The sequence below is a fragment of the Scyliorhinus canicula genome, chromosome 4 (assembly GCF_902713615.1).
Source record: "Scyliorhinus canicula chromosome 4, sScyCan1.1, whole genome shotgun sequence".
NCBI classification, from domain to species: Eukaryota; Metazoa; Chordata; class Chondrichthyes; order Carcharhiniformes; family Scyliorhinidae; genus Scyliorhinus; species Scyliorhinus canicula.
The window spans coordinates 175,220,939-175,247,643 of NC_052149.1; the positions used below are offsets into that span (position 1 = coordinate 175,220,939).

The 26,705-nt window shown below is 40.8% G+C and overlaps 1 protein-coding gene across 8 annotated transcripts in view; it reads right to left on the reverse strand.

Annotated features, from left to right (window-relative positions):
• Positions 1-741: 741 nt before the first annotated feature.
• The window catches only part of fbxo38 (F-box protein 38), a 78,251-nt gene continuing 52,287 nt past the window's right edge, over positions 742-26,705 (reverse strand). For 7 of the 8 annotated variants that reach the window (XM_038795588.1, XM_038795586.1, XM_038795585.1 and 4 more), the window contains 7 exons: positions 14,833-14,933; positions 13,780-13,882; positions 10,473-10,639; positions 7,308-7,453; positions 4,554-4,657; positions 3,024-3,137; positions 742-1,317 (listed from right to left, as the gene is read on the reverse strand). In XM_038795588.1, the coding sequence (XP_038651516.1) occupies positions 1,139-1,317; positions 3,024-3,137; positions 4,554-4,657; positions 7,308-7,453; positions 10,473-10,639; positions 13,780-13,882; positions 14,833-14,933 (914 nt within the window). In that variant the 3' untranslated portion in view covers positions 742-1,138. The remainder of the gene's footprint in view (positions 1,318-3,023; positions 3,138-4,553; positions 4,658-7,307; positions 7,454-10,472; positions 10,640-13,779; positions 13,883-14,832; positions 14,934-26,705) is intronic. The other variant, XM_038795589.1, reaches the window with a different exon arrangement.

Here is a 26,705-nt window from a genome sequence, read left to right on the forward strand (position 1 = left end):
GAAAAACGTTTGGAGTTTCTAATTTGTATTCAAAATGGGTATCCAAACTATTAGTCAGGTTGCACAAGACTGATATCAGTCAGTACTGGGGGACTGACTTACCACAGTCTCCCTAGTAACCATGATTACTCCGATCTTGTCCTCAAACTACTGAACTGGCAGCTCAAATAGTAATTTAAACTGAATCTCTGGTAGAGCGTAGTGACTAGCTGCAAGACGCAAGGATCAACTGTAAAACTGAAATCAATCTGAATGCATTTCACCAAATATGAAAATCAGTTACTTATAACATATGGTTTAAAATAATTTAAAACAAGACTTTAATCGTTTAGGAGGCAGAAACAATTCACAGTTTCACATATACTCTACAGAAATTAGTGAGTGAAATCAAACCCAAAGTTTGAACAATTGACTGGGAAAAGAAACCTAAGAAATGTGTTTTAGAAAATGCTTTTTATATTTAAATATTTTATTATAATACAATTTCCCTGCCACTTTGTTCCTTGGAAGCAGTGCACAACAAAACACATATCATTGTGTAATAAAACTATCTTCTGTTCATTACCCACATTCTAGGTTAACTGCCGCACAATGAGGCATCAATATAATGTTCAAATTAGATATATATTTATATATGTATATTAAAAAAACACAAGACAAAGTTCCTGTTTTTCCTCAACTCTTCATCAACATACTCAAAAGTGTAATTCAAGGGGAAAAGGCACATAGTACCAAAGAAAATTAATAGAGCTGAGTCATATGTTTATTGAGCTTTGAAGTATGCCAAAGGATATGGCCTTGATTTTTAATACATATTTTGTACCTAACAATATTGTAACAAAATATCAGAAAATGTTCATCTTAGTAACTATACAAGTTGGGGGATATAAATAGCCTCTTTTTAAATCCTATTTATGTTCCCTTTCAATAACTTTTGAATGAATTCAATTGTATAAACATATCAAATGATACTGCTTCCAGAAGCTAATTCATTTTAAGAGCATTTCTATACAGAAATCATTTGTACACAAATATTTTATTCACACTTATATAATTTGTTCCAAAAGTATTTGGGGCATAGTGCAGCTACACAGTGCTGATAATTTAAATCTCGCAGTCATAAGCAAGAAAGGCATAGTCAGATGTAATCATCGTGAACTGGCTCTCCACTGACATCACAGTAATGGATGAAAATGGCCACAACTCGCTGAAATACACCACTCCTCATCTGCCTTCGCTCGGAAATCTCCTCACCAATTGTTTCCATGCAAATGTCAGCTGACAATTGTCCTTTTCTCCGTGGAGCATAGATTGTAGCTGGGGGGGGGGGGGGGGGGAAGAGGAGAAACAAGACAATTACATATCAAAGGGTTCCAGACAATTCAATTTAGTTTGATTCAATTACATTTGTTTTAGGTCTTAAATGTACTCTCACATGACAATACTTTAAGAAATAAGTGTTTCAAAAATGCACCTTTAAGAAATGGGTGTTTATCAGTGATGTCATAGTATGGGTGGAGCTGGGCTGTCTGTCAGCTTTTTACATTCGTTTTTGAGCAGGCTGTTATAGAGTGTGTTTTTGGTTTCGTTTTCAGTGTTGGAGCTGAAGTCAGACAAAGCAGGTGTACTGTTGATCTCTTTGCCATGAAAAGACGATCTCTTGATCATTTGGCGAATTCAGAATTATAAATGTTTTCAGTAGTGAATGTAAACCTGATGTGCTTCTGTTAAAAGGTGTTTCTTCTGTCTTCTGGATGATGTTTGGGAAGTTATGAAGGATTACTTAGTGTTGTATTCTTTGGGGGTTGTATTTGAATTGATGGTTGCTAAGATGTTCACTGTATGTTTTAAAAAGGTTAACTTGAGTTCATAGAATAAACATTGTTTTGCTTTAAAAAAAAACTTTTCCATTTCTGCATTACCACACCTGTAGAGTGGGCCGTGTGCTCCCCATACCACAATCTATTAAAAGTTGTGGGTCAGGTGAACTCCATGATACACTTTGGGGTTCTCTAAACCCTGGCCCATAACAGTATACCAGCCTCGAAAAGTAACAATTAAGTTGCCATAAATAAATATGCACGTCCCACCAACAATGCTTGGGATCGTGACATGAAGCAAAAACCTTGTCTAACTTTTTCTTTATCGCAGAAGATGGCTGAGGAAAGTCTTTGGCTGCATCTGTTCTCTAACATAACACTTTGGGCCCGATTTTAACTCTGTAAAAGTGGATGGATTTTGAAGGGGTTAAAATCTCACCCTTAAATTCTGTGCTATGCTTTCTTATAATTAAAGGGGACTGACCAATACTTGCTTGATATTATAACTTACCTTTTAGTCCTTCCTCACACATGGTGCCATTACTGTTCTAAATAAGTGCCACTCTTTTAGGTGATGGTGGAGGTCAAGACTTTATTTTGCTCTTTATGCTCTTCCTCTTCCACTTAAAAGTTCGTAAAGAAAATCTTTATTCTATACAGCTGGGTCTTAGATATGGTAAAGCCGGAATAATGCTTTGAAGTAAGGATAATAGGATTGTATGTTATAAACTGTTGAAGTCAAAACAAGCCAGAGGTGGCCAGTGTGTGGAATATCTGCTCGGCAGCACAGTAGACATGCTGGTATTAAACAGGTGAGCTTCAACAGGTTGCCTGCCTTTTTCTTGATTCCTGCTGGAGTTCCGTTCTGTTCTAAATTACCTGATCACAAACAAGATGGCATTAGGGATGGCCTATTGGCTTCAGAATCCCCAGATTATAGTGTAGGTTGTGGACAACTGAGGAAAGGATACCCAATAATTATCCGCTGTTGAACATCAACGTATCAATACGATGGGTTACACTGACCCAGCAATTGAGGGATAAAGGAGGAATACTGGATTTTAAAAAAGTGGATTCATAATGAAGAAACCAAAAGTCATTCCTTTGAACCTCAAAGAGCTTGAATTGTGGCTTAAAGAAAATGGCTAAAGAACTTAAAAATTAACCCTAAAAACATAATCAGAATGTGAAGAGAATATTTACTTCTCTCATCATCTTCAAAGTCATATCTTGCATAGCTGTTCGGTTCTGCAGTGCGTAGTGAACGAAGCCATGGGAAGTCAGTGATCATGAAATAGGGAGCTCCATCTACTGTTCCTGTCAAAAAACAATTATAAGTAGAACATCTAACATCTGAGAAAATGGCATTTTGTTCTCAAGTACAAGACATAAAAAAACGGAGTAAAATACTAACCCTCAAGCTACATGTGGAATGACCACATAATATCCTTAACATATATTATATGAATTTGGAAAATAATAAGATGCTCCTTTGATGGGTCAGGGGCTAGAAACATTGCCTGGTATAGCACAAGACCACACAAACCAGACAACTTCAGATTGATTTGCAAGTCTGCTGAGTTCGAACACCCCAGCTGTGATTAGCCAATTGAGGGGAGTAAAATTAGCCAGGCTCCACAATAAATATATAGCCTTGTATTTATTTTCTCCTCATGTACCTAGCTAGCTTTTCCTTAAACACATCTACACCCTTCGCCCCAACAACTGTGTGGTAGCAAGTTCAGTATTCTCATCACTCTCCAAGTGAAGAAGCATATTTATTGTACATTAATTATTTATTGCTGAAAGGTTTGAACTCAGACAGGCATCAGGGATTTTTTGAGTATATATTACTGTGTCCAACATGAAAGCTATGCTGACTTCCTAATCACCAAATCATAGTAAAGAAACCAAACAATTATCCCTAAAGAATTTATTAACATAACCACAGAGAACAGTATGCCCTGAGACTACAGTGGTTTAAATAAATTAACATCCATCCAATTATTCCAGTAGTATTACCTATGATAGGAGCACAACAAAATTAATTATTAGTAATTTACACATTTTAAGGACTCTCTGTAAATATTGGGACAATCTAGGAGGTCTCCTTTATTCTCTACTGCCAACAGAATGATACTCAGGATATAGAAACAAAAAAAACTTTGCACAGATCAGCTAGCTTCAGGCAACCACTTCCAGAAAGATGTGTCTGAACCCTTGTGCAAAATGTTGACTTTCCTCTCATCCAGCATGCCCACAATAAAAATACCTTTCTCAAATTCTGCACTGCATGAAACTGGGCTCTCCATCAGCAGATTTGAGGTACTTAGGCAGGAGATCATGCTTTTTGGAATTATGTTTTTCAAAGTGCTGCACGGTACATTAGAATACAGTGAGTAACAGTAATAATAAGGCTGGTGAGGAAGTCGACAGCAATGATCGGCAAATTGGGGATCATCAGAGCAAAAGCAAATCACGATAAAGCTATCAATTGAGAATGCGAACTGGGCCAAACATCATCGCACAAGTTGCCAGATGCTTGTATTAGTTTGAAGATAATAACCTGCTTATCACGGCCATTCTATTGATTAAAGCTCAATAGTAAAATAAAAATTTAAGTAACTGGCTTTCGTGTATATGCTATTTTTCAAAATATGGCTTGGTGCTTGTGACATCCAAAATGTTGAGAACTCCAGCTTGATGACCACCAAATTTCAATATTGCACCTACCTTCTAAAGTATAAATATCCCTTCCCCATGGGTATTTGAGGTACTTTTTTACATCTTCTTCAGTCCGAGTGGCTTCTGGGAAGAACTCGTACTTAATCAATTCTCTGAAAAAAGATGATCAACAGTTTAAGATCAGCAACCTTCCTTAACTATATCAAAGTAAGAAGTCTTACAACACCAGGTTAAAGTCCAACATGTTTGTTTCAAACACAAGCTTTCGGAGCACTGCTCCTTCCTCAGGTGAATGAAGAGGTATGTTCCAGAAACACACATATATATATATATATATATATAGACAAATTCAAAGATGCCAGACAATGCCTAGAATGCGAGCATTTGCAGGTAATTAAATCTTTACAGATCCAAAGATAGGGGTAACCCCAGGTTAAAGAGGTGTGAATTGTCTCTAGTCAGGACACCTGCAAATGCTCGCATTCTAAGCATTGTCTGGCATCTTTGAATTGGTCTATATATGTTTCTGGAACATACCTCTTCATTCATCTGAGGAAGGAGTAGTGCTCTGAAAGCTAGTGTTTGAAACAAACATGTTGGACTTTAACCTGGTGTTGTAAGACTTCTTACTGTGCTCACCCCAGTCCAACGCCAGCATCTCCACATCATAACTATATCAAAGTATAATTTACCCAACAAATTCGAATTTGTATTTCAAGAAACCAATCCAGGTTTCCACAACATAGAAAGAGGAGTATGACTGTAGCTCATGGAACCAGTTCTACATTTCAATCAGACCATGCCTGATCTGTAACTCGGTTCCATTTACCAGTTCTGAAGAACTGAATTAACCAAAATCTACAGCATTGTAGACTCCAGATTCTACTGCACTTTGGCAAATGTCCTGATTGCACAGTTAAACGGCCTAACTCCAATTTTAAGATTGTGCCACCGTGTTTGGACTTGCCCAGATGAAATAGTTTCTCTGTATCAAACCTACGGAATTCCTTTATCATTTTAATAGTATTAATTAAATCCTCTTATCAGTTGCATAAACCCAAAGGAATATATGCCAAGTTCATTCAGCCTGCCCTAATAATTTAACTCTTTAAGCCACAATATCAGTCTGGCAAGTCTCCACATCCCTTTTAAGGCCAATATATCCTTCCTGAGATGAGGTTGTGAAAATCAAACATGGTACTCCAGACAGCATTTGGCTCAGGCTCTGCAACAACTGATGCATAACTTCCTGTGTTGTACTCCAACCCCCGTGTGATTTTAGCGGTTTGTGTACACAGATGCCCAAATTCTTTCAGCTCATTCACAGCTCCCAGTTTCTCATTACAAAGTATTTTCATTTGCCTTTTCTAGATCCAAAGTGGTTGATTTGCTAGTTGGCAGCAGCTGGTTGGAACAAAAGGCCTCTCCTGCGCTCTATATCCTATGATTTCACATACTTCCACATTTAAGTCCAGCATTATTTTCTCCATTCCCTTAGTCCAGCTACACCCACTTAGAACTTTCTGCTCCCATCCATGCAACTTACATTGATGTTATCTACACATTTGGATATTTAATTTTCTAGTTTGTCTTTGAAGTAATATAAATGGTGGAATGCTGAAGCCCCAGTATGAATCTCTGGGGAATCCCATCATCTGCAAACTTCAAGTTCCAACCCACGTCAATAAATTACTTCCAATTCCATGTGCTCCATTTCTCTCTCGAAAGTACCGAGTGGAAAATGCCTTCTGCAGGTCCATATAGAAAATATCTATTGCTGTAAGGTCAGTAACCACTCCCCACCCCCCCCTAAAAAAAAACCCCAAACCCCAGATTACTAAGACTGTTGCACCTTGTGCATGATGCACAGTTTCCATTGTGTGCCAGTGGTGGAGGGAGTGAATATTTAAGGTGGTGATTGAGGTGCCGGCTGTTTTGTCCTGGATAATGTAGAGTTTAAATGTTGATCAAGCTGCACTAATGCAGGCAAGTGGAGAGAATTCCATTACTTGCCTGACTTGTGCCTTGTAGATGGTAGATATGACTTTCAAGAGTTAGGAGACTTACTTGTTGCAAACTCTACCTCTCCTCCAGATACTTCTCTTCCCTATTCTTCCCCAAACACCCCTCCATGTGTCCCAAATCACTTAGACTCAATTTGCTGCCTAACTCCTACTGCATATGTAAAAACATAATTTACATTGTTCTTGTAGCCAGTATTTTGAGGCTGATCCAGTTAAGGTTCTGGTTAATGGTAACCCCCAGGATGTTGATGGTGGAGATGCAGTGAAAGCAATCCTATTGAAGGTCAACTGGGGATGGTTCAATGCACTCTTGTTGGAGATGATCATTGCCTGGTATTTGTGCGGCACAAATGTTATTCCACCTATTTACCCAAACCTTAGTGTCATCCAGGTTTTGTTGCATATGGACACAGGCTGTTCAAGTATCTGAGAAGTAGTGAATGGAATGGGACATTGTGCAACTGAACACAGTCCAATCAGTAAGCCTTCAACCATCTGGCCAGTGACCTAACAGCTGACTGTAAGTGAACTGCCAATGAATTAGAATTGTTTCAAGCTAAACATTAAGCTCAAATGTAATGAACAATTTCTATATTGCTTCCCCACTACACACCCAGACTTTCTCCCCCACGCCCAAATCTCTGCTCAAAGAAGTCCACAAGGTTCCCAGTTCACTCAGCTCAAGCATTGTATAAAGAATAATAAGAATGCTTTTTTAATTGTAAAGTCTTTGATTTCATAGAAATAATTGCAACTTTGTATAATAGAACATACTTACTGATTAATATTTGCTATTGTGTCCATCCAACTACGAATGCGAACCTTGTTTCGCACATTTGGTGGGTTGCTAAACTCATGAATAATACAGATATGGTAAGGGTATGGTCCACTAAATATCTTCCGTTCCAATTTTAAAGTATCAATCTGCAATGGTATGAAAAGCAATTTAAATTGTTATGCCCAACACAATTTTCAATAGCTCAAAGGAAATCCATGAGTATAGTTTACACTCTTATGAAGTGGATACATTAAAGTTAAGGAAAATATTTCTTCACATTTTATTTTATTATAAGTTTATTATCTTAGAATTTCTTGAGGACCTCCTATCAAAGGGACCCTGACAAAGAGAAGGGATGACACCTGCTGTTGAAGCCTGTGAAGAGAAAGGGGAAAACAATCCTTTTAACCCTATTTTTGACAACAATTACATTTTTATACACTAATAGATCAATGAAAATATTTACTTTATTAGCTGAAGTATCTTCAATCCACCAAGAATTCAGCACTAAAAATCTAAATTGCTGGAAACACTTAGGCAGTGTCAAGCAAATGCTGCCTGACCTACAAGTGTGCTTACAACAATATTTCAATTTGGCCTCAGATTTCCAGCAGCTCTTGCAATTTTCTCATAGAATGCAAGCATCATTTGCTGGGCCAGAATTTACTGCCTATCCACAATTGCCACCGAGAGGGTGGTGGTTAGCCACCCTTTCCAACTGTTACAATTGGTGAAGGCAGCGCCAAATTGCTGTTGGCTGGGGGGTTCCAGGAAAGCAATCCTGAAAGAATGACAATATATTTTCAAGTCAGGGTGGTGTATAACTTAGGGAGGTATACCTAGGTGGTGTTTCCATGCTCTCATCCTTTTAGATGCCAAGTTTAGGAAGTGCTGCTGAATAAGCCTTGGCGTGAATTTTGGCAGGGGTTCACCTCCTGCCATTTGAAGAGTCGATGGGGACCACATCCCTGCCAACGCAGACTGTCCCATAGCCAATTTATGCTCCAATTAACTCGATTGGCTGTAGGTGGGACTTCTGCTCCTCACTCAGAAGGAAGTCCCATTTTAAGAGCTCCTTGCCGACAGCTCACCAGGCCTTGCGGTGACAGTGCTGCAGTGGACAGAAGAGGCACTGCACCAACCTGCCTATACCAAAGTGCCAGAGCTGATGGACAAGGTAAGTGTAAAGGGTCCAGGGCAGGGAAGGCCTGGGGGCTCACCAAAGCGGTGATTAGGGTCTCAGGGGAAGAGGATGGTGGGGGAGAGACATGTAGCTCCAGAGTTCACCAGACCTCACGGGAAGGTACCAGACATGGGGGGCTTCTGTGTGGTGAGGGTGGGCGGGAACCAGGAGAGAATCCCTTCCCGGCAATTTCATACTCCTCCACCACCTTAAATCCCACTGGTCGGGTGCTCAATATTCTAGCCCTTGCAGAGTTGCTGCTGTGCAACGTATAGATGGTATTGCAGCAGCCATACTGTACCACTGATGGGAGTGGTGAATATAGTGTACCACTGATGGAGTGGTGAATATAGTGTACCACTGATGGGAGTGGTGAATATAGTGTACCACTGATGGGAGTGGTGAATATAGTGTACCACTGATGGGAGTGGTGAATATAGTGTACCACTGATGGAGTGGTGAATATAGTGTACCACTGATGGGAGTGGTGAATATAGTGTACCACTGATGGGAGTGGTGAATATAGTGTACCACTGATGGGAGTGGTGAATATAGTGTACCACTGATGGGAGTGGTGAATATAGTGTACCACTGATGGGAGTGGTGAATATAGTGTACCACTGATGGGAGTGGTGAATATAGTGTACCACTGATGGGAGTGGTGAATATAGTGTACCACTGATGGGAGTGGTGAATATAGTGTACCACTGATGGGAGTGGTGAATATAGTGTACCACTGATGGGAGTGGTGAATATAGTGTACCACTGATGGGAGTGGTGAATATAGTGTACCACTGATGGGAGTGGTGAATATAGTGTACCACTGATGGGAGTGGTGAATATAGTGTACCACTGATGGGAGTGGTGAATATAGTGTACCACTGATGGGAGTGGTGAATATAGTGTACCACTGATGGGAGTGGTGAATATAGTGTACCACTGATGGGAGTGGTGAATATAGTGTACCACTGATGGGAGTGGTGAATATAGTGTACCACTGATGGGAGTGGTGAATATAGTGTACCACTGATGGGAGTGGTGAATATAGTGTACCACTGATGGGAGTGGTGAATATAGTGTACCACTGATGAGAGTGGTGAATATAGTGTACCACTGATGAGAGTGGTGAATATAGTGTACCACTGATGGAGTGGTGAATACATAAGGCGATGGACGGGGTGCCAATCCAGTAGGCGGGTTAGTCGTGTTGCCAAACTTCAAGATGTTGTTGGAGCTTCTCTCATCTCATCACATTCCTGACACATGTCTAGTTGGAAGTCAGGTGAGTCTCTCATCTCAAAATACCATCCTCCTAATCTACAGCCGCAGTATTTATATGGCTGGCCTAATTAAGTTTCTATGCAATGGTGACCCACCAGGAATTACTGGAATATGGCAGCTGTTTTAAAAAAAAATAAACACCCGAGTAACAATAAATACATTAACAGATTCATAACTGCTGAATTAAAAAGGAAATAAAATAGGGAAGAGCAGGGATTGTAACTAACTGAACAACTCATTCAAAGGGATAACACAGGCACAATAGCCTCAGGCAGTCTTAATGCTGGATGTGGTGCAAAAAAAGCAGCATGGGAGATTATTTTCAATTCCCAGTCTTCATCAATACTAATAAAGAGGATGCATCATGCGAGACAGGTTGCAAAACGCACATATACACATACACAGGTTTAACATATCACTGAATGGGACAACTCTCATGTCATAAACTAAATCAGGTTGAAACATTACCAGAGTAGCAATAGTTTGGCAAACAGAACATATCACCCCAAAGAGATTCAAACATAATGTATTCCTATATGAAAATCTGGAACACATTATCTTAGAGTGGCACACAGACAAATTAATGGCACTTATAAAATGAACTATTAAGGATCTATTGAAATATCATGGAAATTAAAGATAACATTTTATGGACCTTACAATGAAAGTTAATTACATTTAAAATAGCTATATTCATTCACCTGTTGCATTGGCCGGAGATAAATGATACGGTTCCTTTCAGGAGGCATTTGTAAAATCTGGTCAAGAACCTGTTCAATGTTGAGCTTCCGACATTGTACATAGTCAAATCGGTTTACAATTGGTGCATTGTCCACCTTTAGGTGCTTTAGTACCCTGCATCGAGTAGCTTAAAAATAAACAAACACAGCATTTACTTATTCAATCACATCTGCTGTCTAAAGGACAACACAAATTGTGCTGCTGCTAACGATCCACAGCATCTCATGGATGCCCAGTTTTGAGCAAACAGATCATACCTACTTTACATTTAGTATGACAGGAGTGCCACACAATACAATGGAGGGTATCCACAACGTGAAGACAAGATTTTGTCTTCACAAGGACTGTGTGGTGGTTATTCCTACCAATAAGTTATGGACAGATGCAACTGTTGACTGCAGATTGGTGGGTGCAAAGACAAATAGCTTTTCTCGTGTTTGCTCACTCACCACCTGCCACAATGGTGCTACCGAGCCACTGTTAGCAGATATTGAAGACCCCCTATGAAGAGTATATACTCTGCCCTCGCTATCCTCTGTGCTTCTTCCTAGTATTGATTCAACATTGTGGAGTACTGAATCATCAGCAGAGCAGAGGGTAGCAGATGGCTATCTGCAGGTTTGCTTGCCCATGTTTTATCTGATGCCATGTGACTTCATCGGGCGCAAGTCAATGTTGAGTACTCCTTGGGCTACTTCCTCCCAACTATGTCACTGTGCTATCACCTGCCATGGAAGAGGGCACACAGGGATGTTGACGGAAGGACACTTGCTGAGAGTACACCTAGATGCCAGGCAGTTGCTGACAAGTCCCCAAATATTATTGAGGATTAGTGAGTTAGGAGTTTGCAAATGTTACTGGACTGTGTGCACCTCTATTGTGCTGCGTCTAGCTTAATACTGGAATCTCTATTCTGATTAGAATTTCTGTTGGTGTTTGATATACGAGTGCCATTTTGAAGGCAGTTAAGAGTTCAAATACATTGCTGTGGGCCTGGAGTCAAATATGGGCCACTCAGAGTAAGAACTGCAGATTCCCTCTCTAAAGTACATTAGTAAACCAGATGGGTTTTTAATCGATCTGATCACTATTACTAATACTAGCTTTTTACTCCAGATTTTAAAACAAATTAACTGATTTTAAGTTCGTCCACTGCCAATGTGGAAATTGAACTCCTCTCCAGATTTGTCCAGTCATCTGAATTACCGTTCTCGTAACTTAGCCGATATGCTATTGTACCCATTTGAAACATGAGAAGAGAATTTTTAATTGCACTTTGGGATCTGGGAACCAATGCTGATTGGGAAGGATATGGAATGGGATATGGGCAGTAAAGATTTGGATGAACTGAGAACTCCAAGAGGAAGTTGGGAGGTTGCCCCATCAGATAGTTGAATTTGGAAATGACTTGAGCATAGATGAACGTCTTATCAAGAATGGATGGTGGAGGAGGAACAAGGAAGAATCAGGAGAAAAGGGGAAAGCAGATGATGTTACACAGATGGAAGTAGACAATTTGCAATACAGAAGATGGAGATAAGAAGCTCAGCTCGGGGTCAGAGGTTACAAACTGCCTGCTTCAATCCAGGAAACTGGGGAAAATAGAGATCGGACTCTGGTTTAATAATAGAATCTACAGTGCAGAAGGTGGCCATTCAGCATGCACTGGCTCTTGGAAAGAGCACTCTACTTAAGCCCATGCCTCCACCCTGTCCCTGTAACCCCACCTCACCTTTTTTTGACACTAAGGGCAATTTACCATGGCCAGTCCACCTAACCTGCACATCTTTGGACTGTGGGAGGAAACCGCAGCACCCGGAGGATACCCACACAGACACGGGGAGAACGTGCAGACTCCGCACAGACAGTGACCCAAGCCGGGAATCGAACCTGGGACCCTGGAGTGGTGAAGCAACTGTACTAACCACTATGCTACCATGCTGCCCTTAACATCTCCACCAAAAGATAGTGTACCACGCTATGTACTATACTGAAGTGTCAGCCTAAGATTATTTGCTTAAGTCTCGACGGGAACTTGAAGCCGTTATACGACCAGACAGGTGACTGTACATAACTTAAATTCTTAGAGCGGGTCATTGCATTTTCCTTGCCTAGTACACACGTTTAGATTATTTTTATCGACAGCACAGTGGTTAGCACTGTTGCTTCACCGCTCCAGGGTCCCAGGTTTGATTCCCAGCTTGGGTCACTGGCTGTGCAGAGTCTGCACATTCTCCCTGTGTCTGCGTGGGTTTCCTCCCACAAGTCCTGAAAGACGTGCTTGTTAGGTGAATTGGGCATTCTGATTTCTCCCTCAGTGTTCCCAAACAGGCGCCGGAATGTGGTGACTAGGGGATTTTCACAGTAACTTCATTGCAGTGTTAATGTAAGCCTACTTGTGACGCTAATAAAGATTATTAGATTCAAATTTTTAAGTGCAGCAGCATAACAAATTAGAACATGATGCTGCCTGAGCTCTCAACGTAATTATGCTGTGGAGAACAACTGAGCAGAGACCAGGATACTCCCTACGAGATTTAAATGATCATTCTTGGAATTTGAATGTCACTGGTAAGATTGCCCAAGACGCCTTGAGAAGGTGGTGGTTGGTATTCTTAAACAGTTGCAATTCACCTGGAACCATAAATATGGTGGTCACTAACATTCAATTAGGGATTCGGGAGAAACCTCTTTATTCAGTGATTAGAATGTAGAGCTTGTAGAGAATGTAGTTGAGATGAATAGCATAGTTGCATTCAAGAGGATGACAAACAACTTGAGGGAGAACGAAACAGAAAGATATGGTGATAGGATGAGACGAAGTAATGCAGAAGGCAGCTCAAGTTACATATAAACTTGTGTTGGATGGCCTTTTTCTATACTGTAATTACTAGGAGTCTGAATTTAAGTCTGTGTAAGTGGGTGGTGCTTTGAATTAAGTTTAAAATCTTACCCCAAGTAGACTAATCCAAAATTGCTATTAAATAGGAATTATCATGATACTGACTGAGTGACAATGATATTTACAGTTCTTATTTAACACTATTCTATAATATTGTCAGCTATTCTGATGCTGTCTGCCAGTTATTTGCAATTTTGAACATTGAATGTCTTTCATTCATGCTTTCAGTTGCATTCCCACTTCTGGCCAGTGAATAGCCCATCAGGTTTTTCACTATTTTAAAGAGACGTTTTGTGCATATAATATACTACATGTTCCCAATGTGTCGATATGATGAACATGCCAAAAATAATTCAAGCACTTACCATGGATAAACATCATTTTGGGACAATCTCTGAGTACCAAGTCTGTAATTCCACAATTTGTAAGTGTAATCCCAACTAAATTTTTGGACTTCAGGTTAAGAACCTGTAATACAAAGTGTAGGTTAGCTATTTAGGAAGGCAATAATCAAACATTTAAAACAAATTAAAAATGTAATTTATTTTTAAAGCAATTACTACAAGGTTCTGGAGTCCATGCATGTCATGAACTACAAAATAAAAATGTCTGTTTGGACAATATATGGCTTGTCCCCCAGCATAAGGAGACACTGAACTATCCCGTTTTGAAAGATTCCAGACCTATGCTGAATCAGTCAATTTTCTCCAAAGCGATGGCACAGGTGCTAAATCTGCTTTCTTTGTCCTGGTTTCAGGGAGAGAAAAAGGAAGAAAGAAAATGACTCTTATTTCTGATTAAGGGAGCTGAGCTTCTTATCCCCATCTTCTCTATTGCAAATTGTCTACTTCCATCTGTGTAACATCATCTGCTTTCCCCTTTTCTCCTGCTTCTTCCTTGTTCCTCCTCCACCATCCATTCTTGCTGAAACGTTAATTTATGCTTGTCATTTCCAAATTCAACTATCTGATGGGGCAACCTCCCAACTTCCTCTTGGAGTTCTCAGTTCATCCAAATCTTTACTGCCCATATCCAGCACCTCCAGTGTGCAAGGAAACAATGAGTGCTGTCATGTCTTATGTGATCACCTAAACTGCTGAAACTCATTTTAAGACTCACACATGAAAAAATAGCCATATTGCCAGAGGACACCTGTAGAAACCCACCAAGGAGATAATGCACGCAGATGAACCGTAAAGATGGTACGAAGAGGGAAAACTCACAAAACATATATTTAAAAGACTTGGGAATTCTTCTTGTAACTGCACAGTCAAAGAAAATGGCAGTAATATTGATTTATTAAACTGAGCAGTTTATTTAGAAGCACTTGCAGTGAATGATTCTTCAACTTTAATTTTTCCCACCTAATAATAGCAATGTTGAAAGAAAGAAGTTGCTCTAGAAATCTGATGTTTCACCTGGACATGATCATCCTCAATGACTGGATCACTTGTGCTTGTTGATTTATCCGCTGTTCTTTTCCGCTTGACAGATTGCCTGGGCTTGGGTTTAGAAATATCTGGTAAAAAAAAACTTATAGGAGTGAGGACGAATTGAATACTTGTAAACAAAACAAAAATATGGATCAGAAAAATTATAATGACACTGCATTTTGGAAAAACTTCAAAAGCAGATCCAGGGTTCGTGCAGTACAACCAAGATATCACTTAATCTACAGAACACAGAAAAATACAGCACAGAACAGGCCCTTCGATGTTGTGCCAAACTTTTGACCTAGATTAAGAACAAATTAATCTACACCCCATCATTCTACCCTAATCCATGTACCTATCCAATAGCCGCTTGAAGGTTCCTAATGTTTCCGACTCAACTACTTCCACAGGCAGTGCATTCCATGCCCCCACTACTCTCTGGGTAAAGAACCTACCTCTGACATCCCCCCTATATCTTCCAACATTCAACTTAAATTTATGTCCTCTTGTCATGGTTTGTTCCACCCAGGAAAAAAGTCAGACTGTCTACTCTATCTATTCCCCTGATCATCTTATAAACCTCTATCAAGTCACCCCTCCGTTCTAATGAGAAAAGGCCTAGCACCTATACTTTGGTCAATCCAAATTTCAGGTTATTGCACGGAAATACGCTTTTCTACCATCTCCCTACATCAAAACAAGGAAGCATCTGCTTCCTCAATAAAATGTTCGGTTTCAATTCTTTATTCCATGGATACTACAAAGACTATAAATCTCAACAATATTCTGGCAATGGTACTGAAGACTTGTGCTCCAAAACTGGACACCCTCCTCATTGTTCCAGTACAGCCAACAACACTGGCATCTACCTGGCAATACGGAACATTTCTCAGGCATGCACTGACCACAAAAAGGAGAAATCCAGTTCAGCCAATTACCGCCCCATTAACCTACTCTTGATCACCAGCAAAGTGATGGAAGGGGTTGTCAATGGTGCTGTCAAGTGGCACTTATTTAGCAATCCACCTGCTCAGTTTAGGATTCACCAATGTCACTCAGAGCTCTTGACCTCATTACAGCCTCAGTCCAAACAGCCTCAGGCAAAAGTCAAGTGCTGAACGCCAGAGGTGAAGTGACAGTGACTGCCCTTGACATCAAGGTAGCATTTGATGGAGTGTGGCGTCAAGGAGCACCAGCAAAATTGAAGCAAAATGGAATAGAGAGAAAGCTCACTTCTGGTTGGAGTTACACGAAGCTCAAAAGGCTGTGATTTTTGCAAGTCAATCATCTCAGTTCAAGGTCATCACTGCAGGAGCTCCTCCTAGTGTCCTAGGCCTAGCTAACGTCATTAATGACCCTCCCTCCATCATGTCAAAAACCTGGATATTTGCTGATAATTGCTCAATATTTACTCCATTCGTGGAGATTCAGAAGCAGGACATGTCCAAATACAGCTAGACCTAGACAATATTCAGACTTGGGCTGATAGGTGACAAGCAACAATCACACTACACAAGAGCCAGGCAATGGACATCTCCAAGAAAAAAGCTAACCATCTTTCCATGACATTCAATGGCATTACCATTGCTGAATCCCTGTGGTCAACATCCTGGGGAGTTACCATTGACCAGAAACTAAACCGGACCCGTCATGTAAATGCTCTGGCTACAAGAGCAAGTCAGCGGCTGGGAATTCTGCAGTAACTCACCTCATGACTCCTCAAAACCTGCCCACCATAGCCAAGACACAAGTCAGGATTGTGATGCATTACTCTCCAATTTCCTTTGCACTCCTGAACTCCATACGCCCGTTTAAACAACCCTCAACACTGTCCAGGACAAAGCAGCTCACTTGACTGGCACCACACCCACCACCGGTGCACAGTGGCAGCAGTGTACACCATCTACAAGATGTAGTATACCTGTCAAACCCACAACCTCTACCACTTGAAGGACAGAGGCAGCAGATGCATGGGAACACCACCACCTGCAAGTTGTTCTCTAAGCCGCACAACATCCTGACTTGGTACTATATCGCCATTGCTGGGTCAAAATCCTGGAACTTCCCACCTAAAAGCACTGTGGGTGTAACTATATCATATTTCACAATATTATTAGCGATGAGTAATTGAGCACACTTCCAACTTTTTACCCCAACAGTAAGAAATACTTGCAGGTTAGCATAAGTTGAAAAAAATGCTTCTCTAAATGCATTTTAGCTCAAACTTTCACAACTCTGCCAAATAAGATGTCAACATTTTTAATGTCAGCTATGTGCCTTCTTGTATATTCCTCAAAATTGGAAACTAATGCTGTAAATATACTGTGAACTAAATTAAGAGGGCATTTATACAGCACTTAGGTATTTTGTTACAGTCTGCATTCCAGCCAGGCAGAATCACATTTAAATTGTTCAAATTCTGCCTGGTTGGAAATGAACTGCCCTATTTTGGAAATAATTTTGCAACCCTGGATACAACCTCCACAGAACTCTCTCCCAATAGTTAGACATTTTAAACATTGGAGAAGGGAGTGGGGTGGAAATCACTACTCTTTACCATTTTAATTCAGGTAAGCAGGTTTTAAAAAAATTGTAGGTTTAAAAAAAAGATTATCAGTGCAATGTACCCTGTGCCACCCACTGATTGCTATAGATTAAGCCCAACATAACCCGATTTAGTATTATAAAATCCACAAGCTAGTTATCAAACATTCAAAGTACAAATTATGCAAACAATTTTGTCCAATGCTTAACATTAAGTGCAATATTGGAATTTTGTAGGTGACATAATTGCAGACCGCTACAAATGTTACAGATACAAAACTATCAGCAAGATACAGAAACACGGACTTCAAAAGTGTTTCAATGCAGCAAAACACATGCGCTTTAATCACTCATCAAAATTTAACCTGCATTTCGAAGCTGGTGAGTGGAACTCCACAAATGCATGTTGTGTAACTGGCCCCAACAATATCTTACCAAAGAGCAGTACAAAATCAATCTATAAATATATGGCTATTTATAGATGCCCAAACTAAAGCACATCATAACCGTATTTGAAACATTATTAATCAGTTTGCCAAATTGTTTTAACAGCTTCTGCCAAATATCTACAGTCTTGGATAAGAAGCATATTAGAAGATTCATTAATCTAGCTACAGATTCAAGAATTCCCACATGGCATATGTGGGTGGAAATTGAAAATCAAACATTGGATATCTAAAATAGAACTAAAAATAAAGGAAAGCAAGACACCGAAACAGAAAAAGGTCAATGTTCTAAATAAGGCCCTTCACCAAAACATGAACTTTGCTTTATTTTTCAGATGCTGATGGATCCACTGTATGTATCCAACGTTATGTTTTAATTTAAATAAAGTAAGATTTTAATGTGATACCATAGTAAACCTCGTTTGCATGGTTCCTTTGACCGATCTGAAAATACTGGAGTGCATCATTACCCTCCAAAACGAGGGGCTGAGGACCCGATTGCCTGTATAACAATGAAGTCAGGGCCAAAAATACAGTGAGCAGGACACCACTGCTTGGCTTGTACCACCTAACTTCCACTGGCACAAATGTCCAACAGAAAGTCCAAAGATGTCCGGAGCTAAGCTTAGCAACTTCATACTTGGGAGCTGTTGATTGTGAAATTAATTCCCACTTTTTGCAGTAAATGACTCAGATGAAACAGAGATACAAGCTTTGGAAGGAAAAATGCACAGATCCGTCCTTATTCTAAGTGGATGACGGAGAGTACGGAATAGTCTTTGCCTTTTGAGGCTGTTAACGTCTTTCACCACCCTTCTGCTTTTCCTCAATATTCCTCTAAATCATTGACAAATTCACAAGTAACAAAGTCAATACTGTTCTTCATCCAAGGTTCCAAACGTAGTGGCAGAACCTTAGCGAGCAGCTTAACGTCCGCATTTAAAAGCATGATGGGTCGGTAGGAACCGTACTTGGATGGGTCCTTGTCCCTCTTCAGGGGAAAGGAAATAGAGACTTGAGCAAGGGTTGGAGGCAATGAAACACAGAATTGGGGGTCATTAAACATATCTAACAACAAAAGGTGCGAGCTGTTCTGAGAACTTCTTATAAAATCCGGTCAGAAAGCCATCCGGACCAGAGGTCTTACCAGCCCAATACATTTTAAAATCTCATCTGGTGTTAATGGGGAGTCTAACCCATACCTCGTCTGCCTTGACAGTTGAGATGGGCAGAATCATAGAACCTCTACAGTGCAGAGAGGCCATTTGGCCCAGCAAATCTGCACTGACTCTCTGAAAGAGCACCCTACGGAGGCACACCCCCGCCCAACCCTGTAACCTCACCTAACTTGTACATCGCTGGACACTAAGGGGCAATTTTATCATGGCCAATCCACCTAACTTGCACATCTTTGGAGGATACCGGGCAGGTTATCCAGAAACTCAGACATGATCCGACTTGTCCTCGGGGGGGGGGGGGGGGGGGGGGGCCTCATATTTATACAGGCCACAGTAATAGGATTTAAAAGCTGCAATAACCTGGCGAGGGGTGGAAACGAGGTTGCCACGCGGGTTGAGTATCTGGGGTATCTCATGGGAGGCCTTCTGGCGTTCAAGTTGATGAAGCCAGAAGAAGACATGCTTTCTCCCCATACTCATAAAATGCACCGCTGGAGTGCTGTATCTGACGTAAGGCCTAATCAGTGGACAGAAGCTCGAACTGAGACTGCAACCTTTTTCTGCTTGCATATATTTCTGGAATTGGATCGAGCAGTACTGACAATATATCTCTAAAATGGAGTCCTCTGCTGTTCTAATTTTTTCATCTTCAGCATATATCTGCTCTAAGAAATAATTCTCCCCCCCCCCCCCCCCCCCTCCGCCCAAGGACGCCCTTAAGAGCCTCCAACAATGTGGAAGGGGAGACTGAGTCGGACCTATTCAATTTGATATAGTGATTTTAGAGGTGGTTAAGCACTCGCAATTTTTTAATTTATTTTTTATTTATAAAATCGGCCAGCGTAGTAGTATCCAATCTTCAGGGTGGGTGTTGGTTGGGGCCGGATTTAGCAACAAAGTGTGGGGTGCGGTTAGAGATTACAATTGCTGATTCTCAGCTGCCACTACCAAAGGGAGGAGAGCCATATCTAAAATGAAAAAATCAAAAAGGGAATGCACATGGCGAACATGAAGGGGAAAACAAAAGAGAAATCCCTATCATTTGGATGCAAGAAATGCCAAGGATTTACCCCCTGATTTGACCCATAAAAGGCATCACTGATGGGACAAATGATTTAGTATTAGAACGATCCAAAACACAGTTCAGATCACCTCCTAAAATAAGATGGTGTGAGTTAAGGTTGGGCAGGGAAGCTAACTGAAATTAATGAAATTCGTATCATCCAAACTGGGGGTGTAAACCTTGACCAGAACTACTCGGGAACCGTAGACGATTATGCATCGACCATTGGGGTCAGCCACAATCTGAGAAGAGGGAAATTGACTCTTTTATTAATTAAAATCACCGCACTCCTGGCTCTGCTATTGAAACTACAGTGAAAAACTTGCCCAGTCCAACCTTTACATAGCCTGGCCTGATCCTTAATATACAAATTGGTTTCTTGCAAAAAAAGTCTCAAGATCAGCGAATGCTCTCGACCGTTTTACAGGACAATTTAAAGCTTTCATGTTCCAGGTAATTAGTCGGATTGGAGGTCCCACCGCCCCTCAAAACCGGAATCAGCCATTCCTGTGGCGAGATGTTAAACAAGGGGCACAACTAAGATAAAGCAAGAAGATCCACCCAAGATGGTCTCCGGATCAGGTCAGATGACTCGACAGAGAGGCCAGCAGACACCATCAGCAAACTTGAACTCACACCTCCTCAAAATACCATCACAGTTGAGTATAACTGCATCCCAAAGCAAAAGAAATGATGGCAAACAATAACCTAGCCCAAAGCCTATAATTGACAAAACAAAACAACACTACAAACCATTATTATGAGCTGCAGAAAACCCTCTAATACCACTCCGATTAACTAAGACCCTCTGTTAGCAGGGAGATTCACAACTGGAGAGTAAAAACTTATTCAACCTACAATGCCACGTCGACGACTAAAAGCCATTCCAAATGATAATAATGAAAAGAGAAAGGGGAAAAAAATAGGCTAATATAAAAAGGACAAACACCAGAAACCTCTCAAATATAAGTAAATGCATTAAGAATACACCCAAACAACGAACATGAAAAGAAATGAAATACAAAGTGCACATTCATAGAGCAATCTAACAAATTAAACAGAGCTCAACTTGTACCTCTGAACAAAGGAGTCAGCATCGCCCGGTGAATCAAAAAAGTGGTCTTGTTCTTTGAATGTTACTCAAAGGCAAGCTGGATAGATTATTCCGAATTTGACTCCACTCTTGAACATGATGGATATCACTATTAAAAGTGGCTCTCTTCTTAATTAGGCCTGCACTCATGTCTTGGTACAGTCTAAGAGTGGCCTTCCCACGTGAAATCCCAGTGCTCCTTTGCCCATCGAAGAACCACCTCCTTCTCTTTGAAACTGTTAAATGTTGCAATCACCGCACGAGGACGACCTTCCAAGCCAGGCTTAGGCCGAAGTGGGCTATTTCCGGGGGGTTGGAAGTACACCTCCACCCACTGTCTTGTGGAACATGTCGAAGAAATATTCAGTAGGGGTGCGGCCCTCGATCCCCTCTAGTAACCCCACAATACAAATACTCTGCTTTCTGGATCTATTCTACAAGGGTATTCAACTTAGTTGTCAATGATTTGTTAACTTTGACCACAGAAGGTTGGACTCCATGGAGGTGATCCTATTCACAGTGGTCCGACAGAGCCGTCTCCATGACGTTAATTGCGGCTCCATGAGCTTTGACGGTTTTAGCGGTGGTTTTAAGAACCAAGCGGGGCCAACGCCTCTTCAATTTATCTTTTAAGATCCACTGACAAGGTTTGTAGGTGTTTATCGAGCTGAATCGGAAGAATTTTGGAGAGAGCTCCGGCCGTTAGTGGAATGATTGGAGAAGACACTAACTCCGCCATCCAGTAGCTCTACGAAGGCTTCAGAGCCAGTTGACGAGTTTCGGACCAATTCTTTTTTGCCTCTGCCTCTCTTGGGCATCTCAGAGAAGAGAAAACTGTACACCAATTTTTTTTCAAACCTTTTTGTCCAGGACCCATTTTTAGCAACTGGCCGTCCTTTGGCCCCACACCAGCCGAACTTTGCGACCCATTTTCGCTTCCTTTAATTTGACAGTTGAGCCTGCTTGGTCTTCAGGATCTCACCTGATTTGCCATTGAATGTTACACTTCTGCTAAGGACTTCGCCTGATGATTTAAGATTTTACTGCATCCGTTGAAAAAAATCAAGAGGTTTGTCCTCAAACTCGCCATGTTTGGTCTTGAAATGCCTTTGAAGTTTTGATAGTTTAATTTTTCATTTGCCAGTACTTCGTTACATATAAGATACACAAACTTTACATCCTGATTTGCAGTGGCACAAATAATAAACCCATACCTCAAGAAATCTTTTTTTACACTGCTTTGTTCCTGTTTTCAGCTTCGACTTCATGGGTTGTTCAGAAGTGGCCCTGGAACTTACAACAGCACCACTGGCACCTACGAAGTGGAGAAATCTCTCTTGCGCCCAGAGCACGTGACATCAGTGTACCGGGTGCGTGACCTGCTCTCTGCTGCTGCTTCTGGAGAGAAGACTCCATCAATTAAAAAAAAAAAATCAGCTCCTGGGTCAGCACGCTGCCATCAGAAGGAGGCGTTCTGCTGGTTTAGCACACTGGGCTAAATCGCAGGCTTTTAAAGCAGACCAAAGCAGGCCAGCAGCACGGTTCAATTCCCGTACCAGGCGCTGAAATGTGGCGACTAGGGGCTTTTCACAGTAACTTCATTGAAGCCTACTTGTGACAATAAGCGATTTTCATTTCATTTTCATTTCCTTGCTGGGCTCTGGGCCTGCACACTGCTGAGGGGGCATGCATGCGCAGGGTGTCCGGCATTTGGAAAGCCGGTCGCAGACAACATTTTAAAAAGATGGTCCTGGCCATAGAGCACTTCTTCCCAAGATTGGAAACGCTGCGATCGTTTGCCCCGTGACCCTCCAGACACCCGCATGCGGGTCATGATCCTGACTTTTAAAATTACTGTTCACTTCCAGATCAGAAAGGTGTAAATTCAGGCTTCACTTCAAAGTTTGAGAATATAATGTTAAGACCGAGTCTCAAGTTCAATATTAAGCAACTGCTGCATTCAGAGGCATGGCGACTTTTGGACGAAGTTCAACTGAGGCTCCGCCTTAACCCGCTCTGGTGGATACAAAAGATGCTATGAACTATTCGAAGTAAAGCAGGGAATTTTGCTCATCACCCTTCGCCACTCCATCAAACAGATCTGATAATTTAAGTCATTTGCTGTTAATGGGACCATACTGTATGTAAAGCAGCTATCTTACTTGTCTGCATAATGAGCGCACTTCAAAATGAACCCATTAAATTTAAAGAACTTTGACCCCATTCAAATGCAGGTCCTATTGTCTATCTTGTTCATTCAAAATCTTAAAAACGGTCATGCGATTGAGAAAGAACTGGGAAAAAACAGCTTCAATTGCAAAACTTCTCTGTATTTAAGAAGGCAATCAAAGGCAAGAACTGTAAATATTATGAATAATGCTGACCACAGATGGTTAATATTTTGCACAATTGCTTTTTCCAAGAGTACACAAGAGAAGCTACAACCGCAGTCCTTCATTAAGTTGCAATAGCCCTAGTAGAATTAAGGACATGTATATAAATGGAACAATTGTCCTGGACAACTAATAAACCTAAGAAACAAAAATTCCCAAAAATACATGTTACTAATCCCCGAATACCAACAGAAACACAATAACTGTTGGATGCTGATAATTATGAGGGATTATTAGAACAGTGGAGAGGTAGCACAGATCGACAAGTGTATAATGTAGCAATCATTTTTTAAAAATTCAAATGAAACAAATACAGGCAACTGAAGTCTATTTGGGGAAAATCACTATGAATGCTAGAAATCCTAAATGAGAAAAGAGCATTCTGAAAATATGTTAATCTGCAGCATCTGTGGAGAGATAAACATTTAAATGTTTCAGGTCTATGACCAATTGTCAGAAGTCCAAGTTCTTTCAAAAGGGTTACTGATCTGAAAGGGTAACTCTCTTTTCTCTGGCCACAGATGATGCCAGATCTGCTGAGTATTTCCAGCATTTTCAATTTTTGCTGTAGAATAATTAGTCTTACTTCAACAGAATCATAGAAATTTACAACCCTGAGGCCATTTGACCCATTTTGTACACGCCGGTCGAAAAAGCGTTGCCCAACCAAACCCCACTTTCGGTCCGTAGTCTTGTAGGTTACAGCACTTCAAGTACATAACCGGGTATTTCTAAATGTGATGAGGGTTTTTGCCTCTAACCGTACAGGCAGTGAACTCAGACACTCCCAACCCTCTGGGTCAAAAAATGTTTTCCTCAAATCTCCTCTATTCCTTTGACTAATTGAATTACTTTATCCCCTGGCTATTGACCTCACTGCTACTGGAAATAGGCCCTTGCAATCTGCACCCCTCAAAATTTTATAACCCTCAATTAAATTATCCAGCCTATACAATCTTTTTTGCCAGTCCAGATAACATTGTCATAAATCTCTAATGTACTCTTTCTCATGAGATCATATTCTTCCTGTAATGTAGTGAGCAGAACCGTATCCAGTAATCTACTTGTGGTCCAACTGCACTTATGTTATATCTCCGCAAATAAAATAAGTATCCCATATACCTTTTAAACCACTTTAAAGATCTGTGGGAATGCACCTCAAGATCCCCATACTTCGCAGTGCAATATTACATCTACTGTACATATCAAATAATTGGATCATCAAAAGCAAACTTGGCAATCTGCATAATTATTATTAGTAAATTGTTAATCGAGTCCAAAACTGCTTGACATTTTTTTAAGGAAGTGATAGCGAAGGAGACTATAGATCAAAACTTACACGGAGTGGCAATCAGTGTTGGATTGCCACTCCATGAACAATTACTTACTTTGAATTTCCTCAATGACCATATCGTCCAACCTTCCCAACTCGGGCCAAACAATATCCAGCAGCGCAACAGTCATCGAGGCCCAGCATGAGAGTCAAGATGAAAGGGACACGCTGCTTTTTTACAGCACTAGATGCCTTAATCTAGGAAGTTTAAAGGTCAAATTAAAATGGACAGGCCAGGAGAAGTTAAGTGGGTTGGGTTTGGGAGGTGGGGAAGGGTTTGGACAGTGCTGTGGGGGTTGGGAGATAGAGTCCCGTCAGGTCAGGTGTTAGGCTTGGGGGATCAAGTTGGTTCAGTATTAATTTTTCCAATCAGGTCTTAAGCATTCTAACTTTCTACGGGTAACTATTTCCGAAACACAGTTGCAATCATTGAACATTGCAATTTAAAATCGCATTTACGGATAGTTCCCAGGACAGGGCAATTACCCAGAGGAAGTCTACACTACTGGGTAACTGCCATGCAAAGCCTTCGCTCTGAAGTTCTGAGAGAGGCAGTGGCGTAGTGGTATGGGGAGGCAGTGGTGTGGTGGTATTGTTGGTGGACTAGTAATCCAGAGACCGAGAGTCTTCTCTGAAGACCCAGGTCCAGACCCAGATGGTAAAATTTGAATTCAATAAAAATCTGGAATTAAAAGCCTAATGATGACCATGAAACCATTGTTGATTATCAGAAAAACCCGTCTGGTTCACTAATGTCCTTTAGTGAACAAAATCTGTCGTCCTTACCTTATCTTGCATAGACGTGACTCCAGATCCACAGCAATGTGGTCAACTCTTAAATGCCCTCAGGGATGGGCCATAAATGCTGGCCTGGCCCAGCGACGCCCACATCTCGTGAATGAACAAAATAAAGATTCCCCAGCACATCTTCAGGGTAACTCCCAAATCCAACGCTGGGGAGCTTGTGCATTGACAGCCCTATAATCTGATACCCATAAACCTCTGAAGATTTATGGTCAAACTTGTGGGGATACAGGGTAAAGCTTGGAAATAGATTAGAAATTGAAGAATAATTGATGGCTAATTAGAAAAGTTACTTGTGAAGATGGAGGCGGTAAATAGAACCTGCTGATTTAAGTGCCCCAAAAGTCAATATTAGGGCAACATGATTTCTAATTTACATCAACTTGGGTTCAGAAACCCAAAGTAAAATGGTCACATTTGCAGATGGTAAATTGAAAGGGCTAAGAAAGCAACATGAGAAATACAAAGTTGAATAAAATAAACTATGGCAAGTGAAAATGAACAGACAGATGTAAAGAATTGGACAGAAGGGAAAAATGTGTTAAATACAAACTCCATGAATGGTATTGAAACATCCAAGCTTCTGGTGAAAGCTAAATTTGAAGTTAAACACATTCCATTAATACAGAGCAGCAAACCACACAGGTGACTGAATGTTGAACTGTAATACCAAGAAAGAAGGGAAGAAGTGATGCCTGCTGATTATTGCACTGATCAGAGTTTAATTTGAGTTCAGTTCCAGTCACCAAGACAGAAAAGGAGCTCTCAGCACTGAAAGCAGTTCAGAAAAGAGCCACAAAGGTGGTTCCAAAAGTCGTATGTCTCAGTACGAGGTAAATCTGCAGAGACGTAGGCTTTTTAACCACAAAAGCAAATCAGATGAAATTTTAAGAGGCTGGCAAAACAATATGGAAAGGTTCAGAACTAAATTGCAAGAGCAGGAGTGGGAGCCACAGAATTAAGCTAGTAAAAGTCAAATCTAGGCCTGACATCAGGGGTTTTTC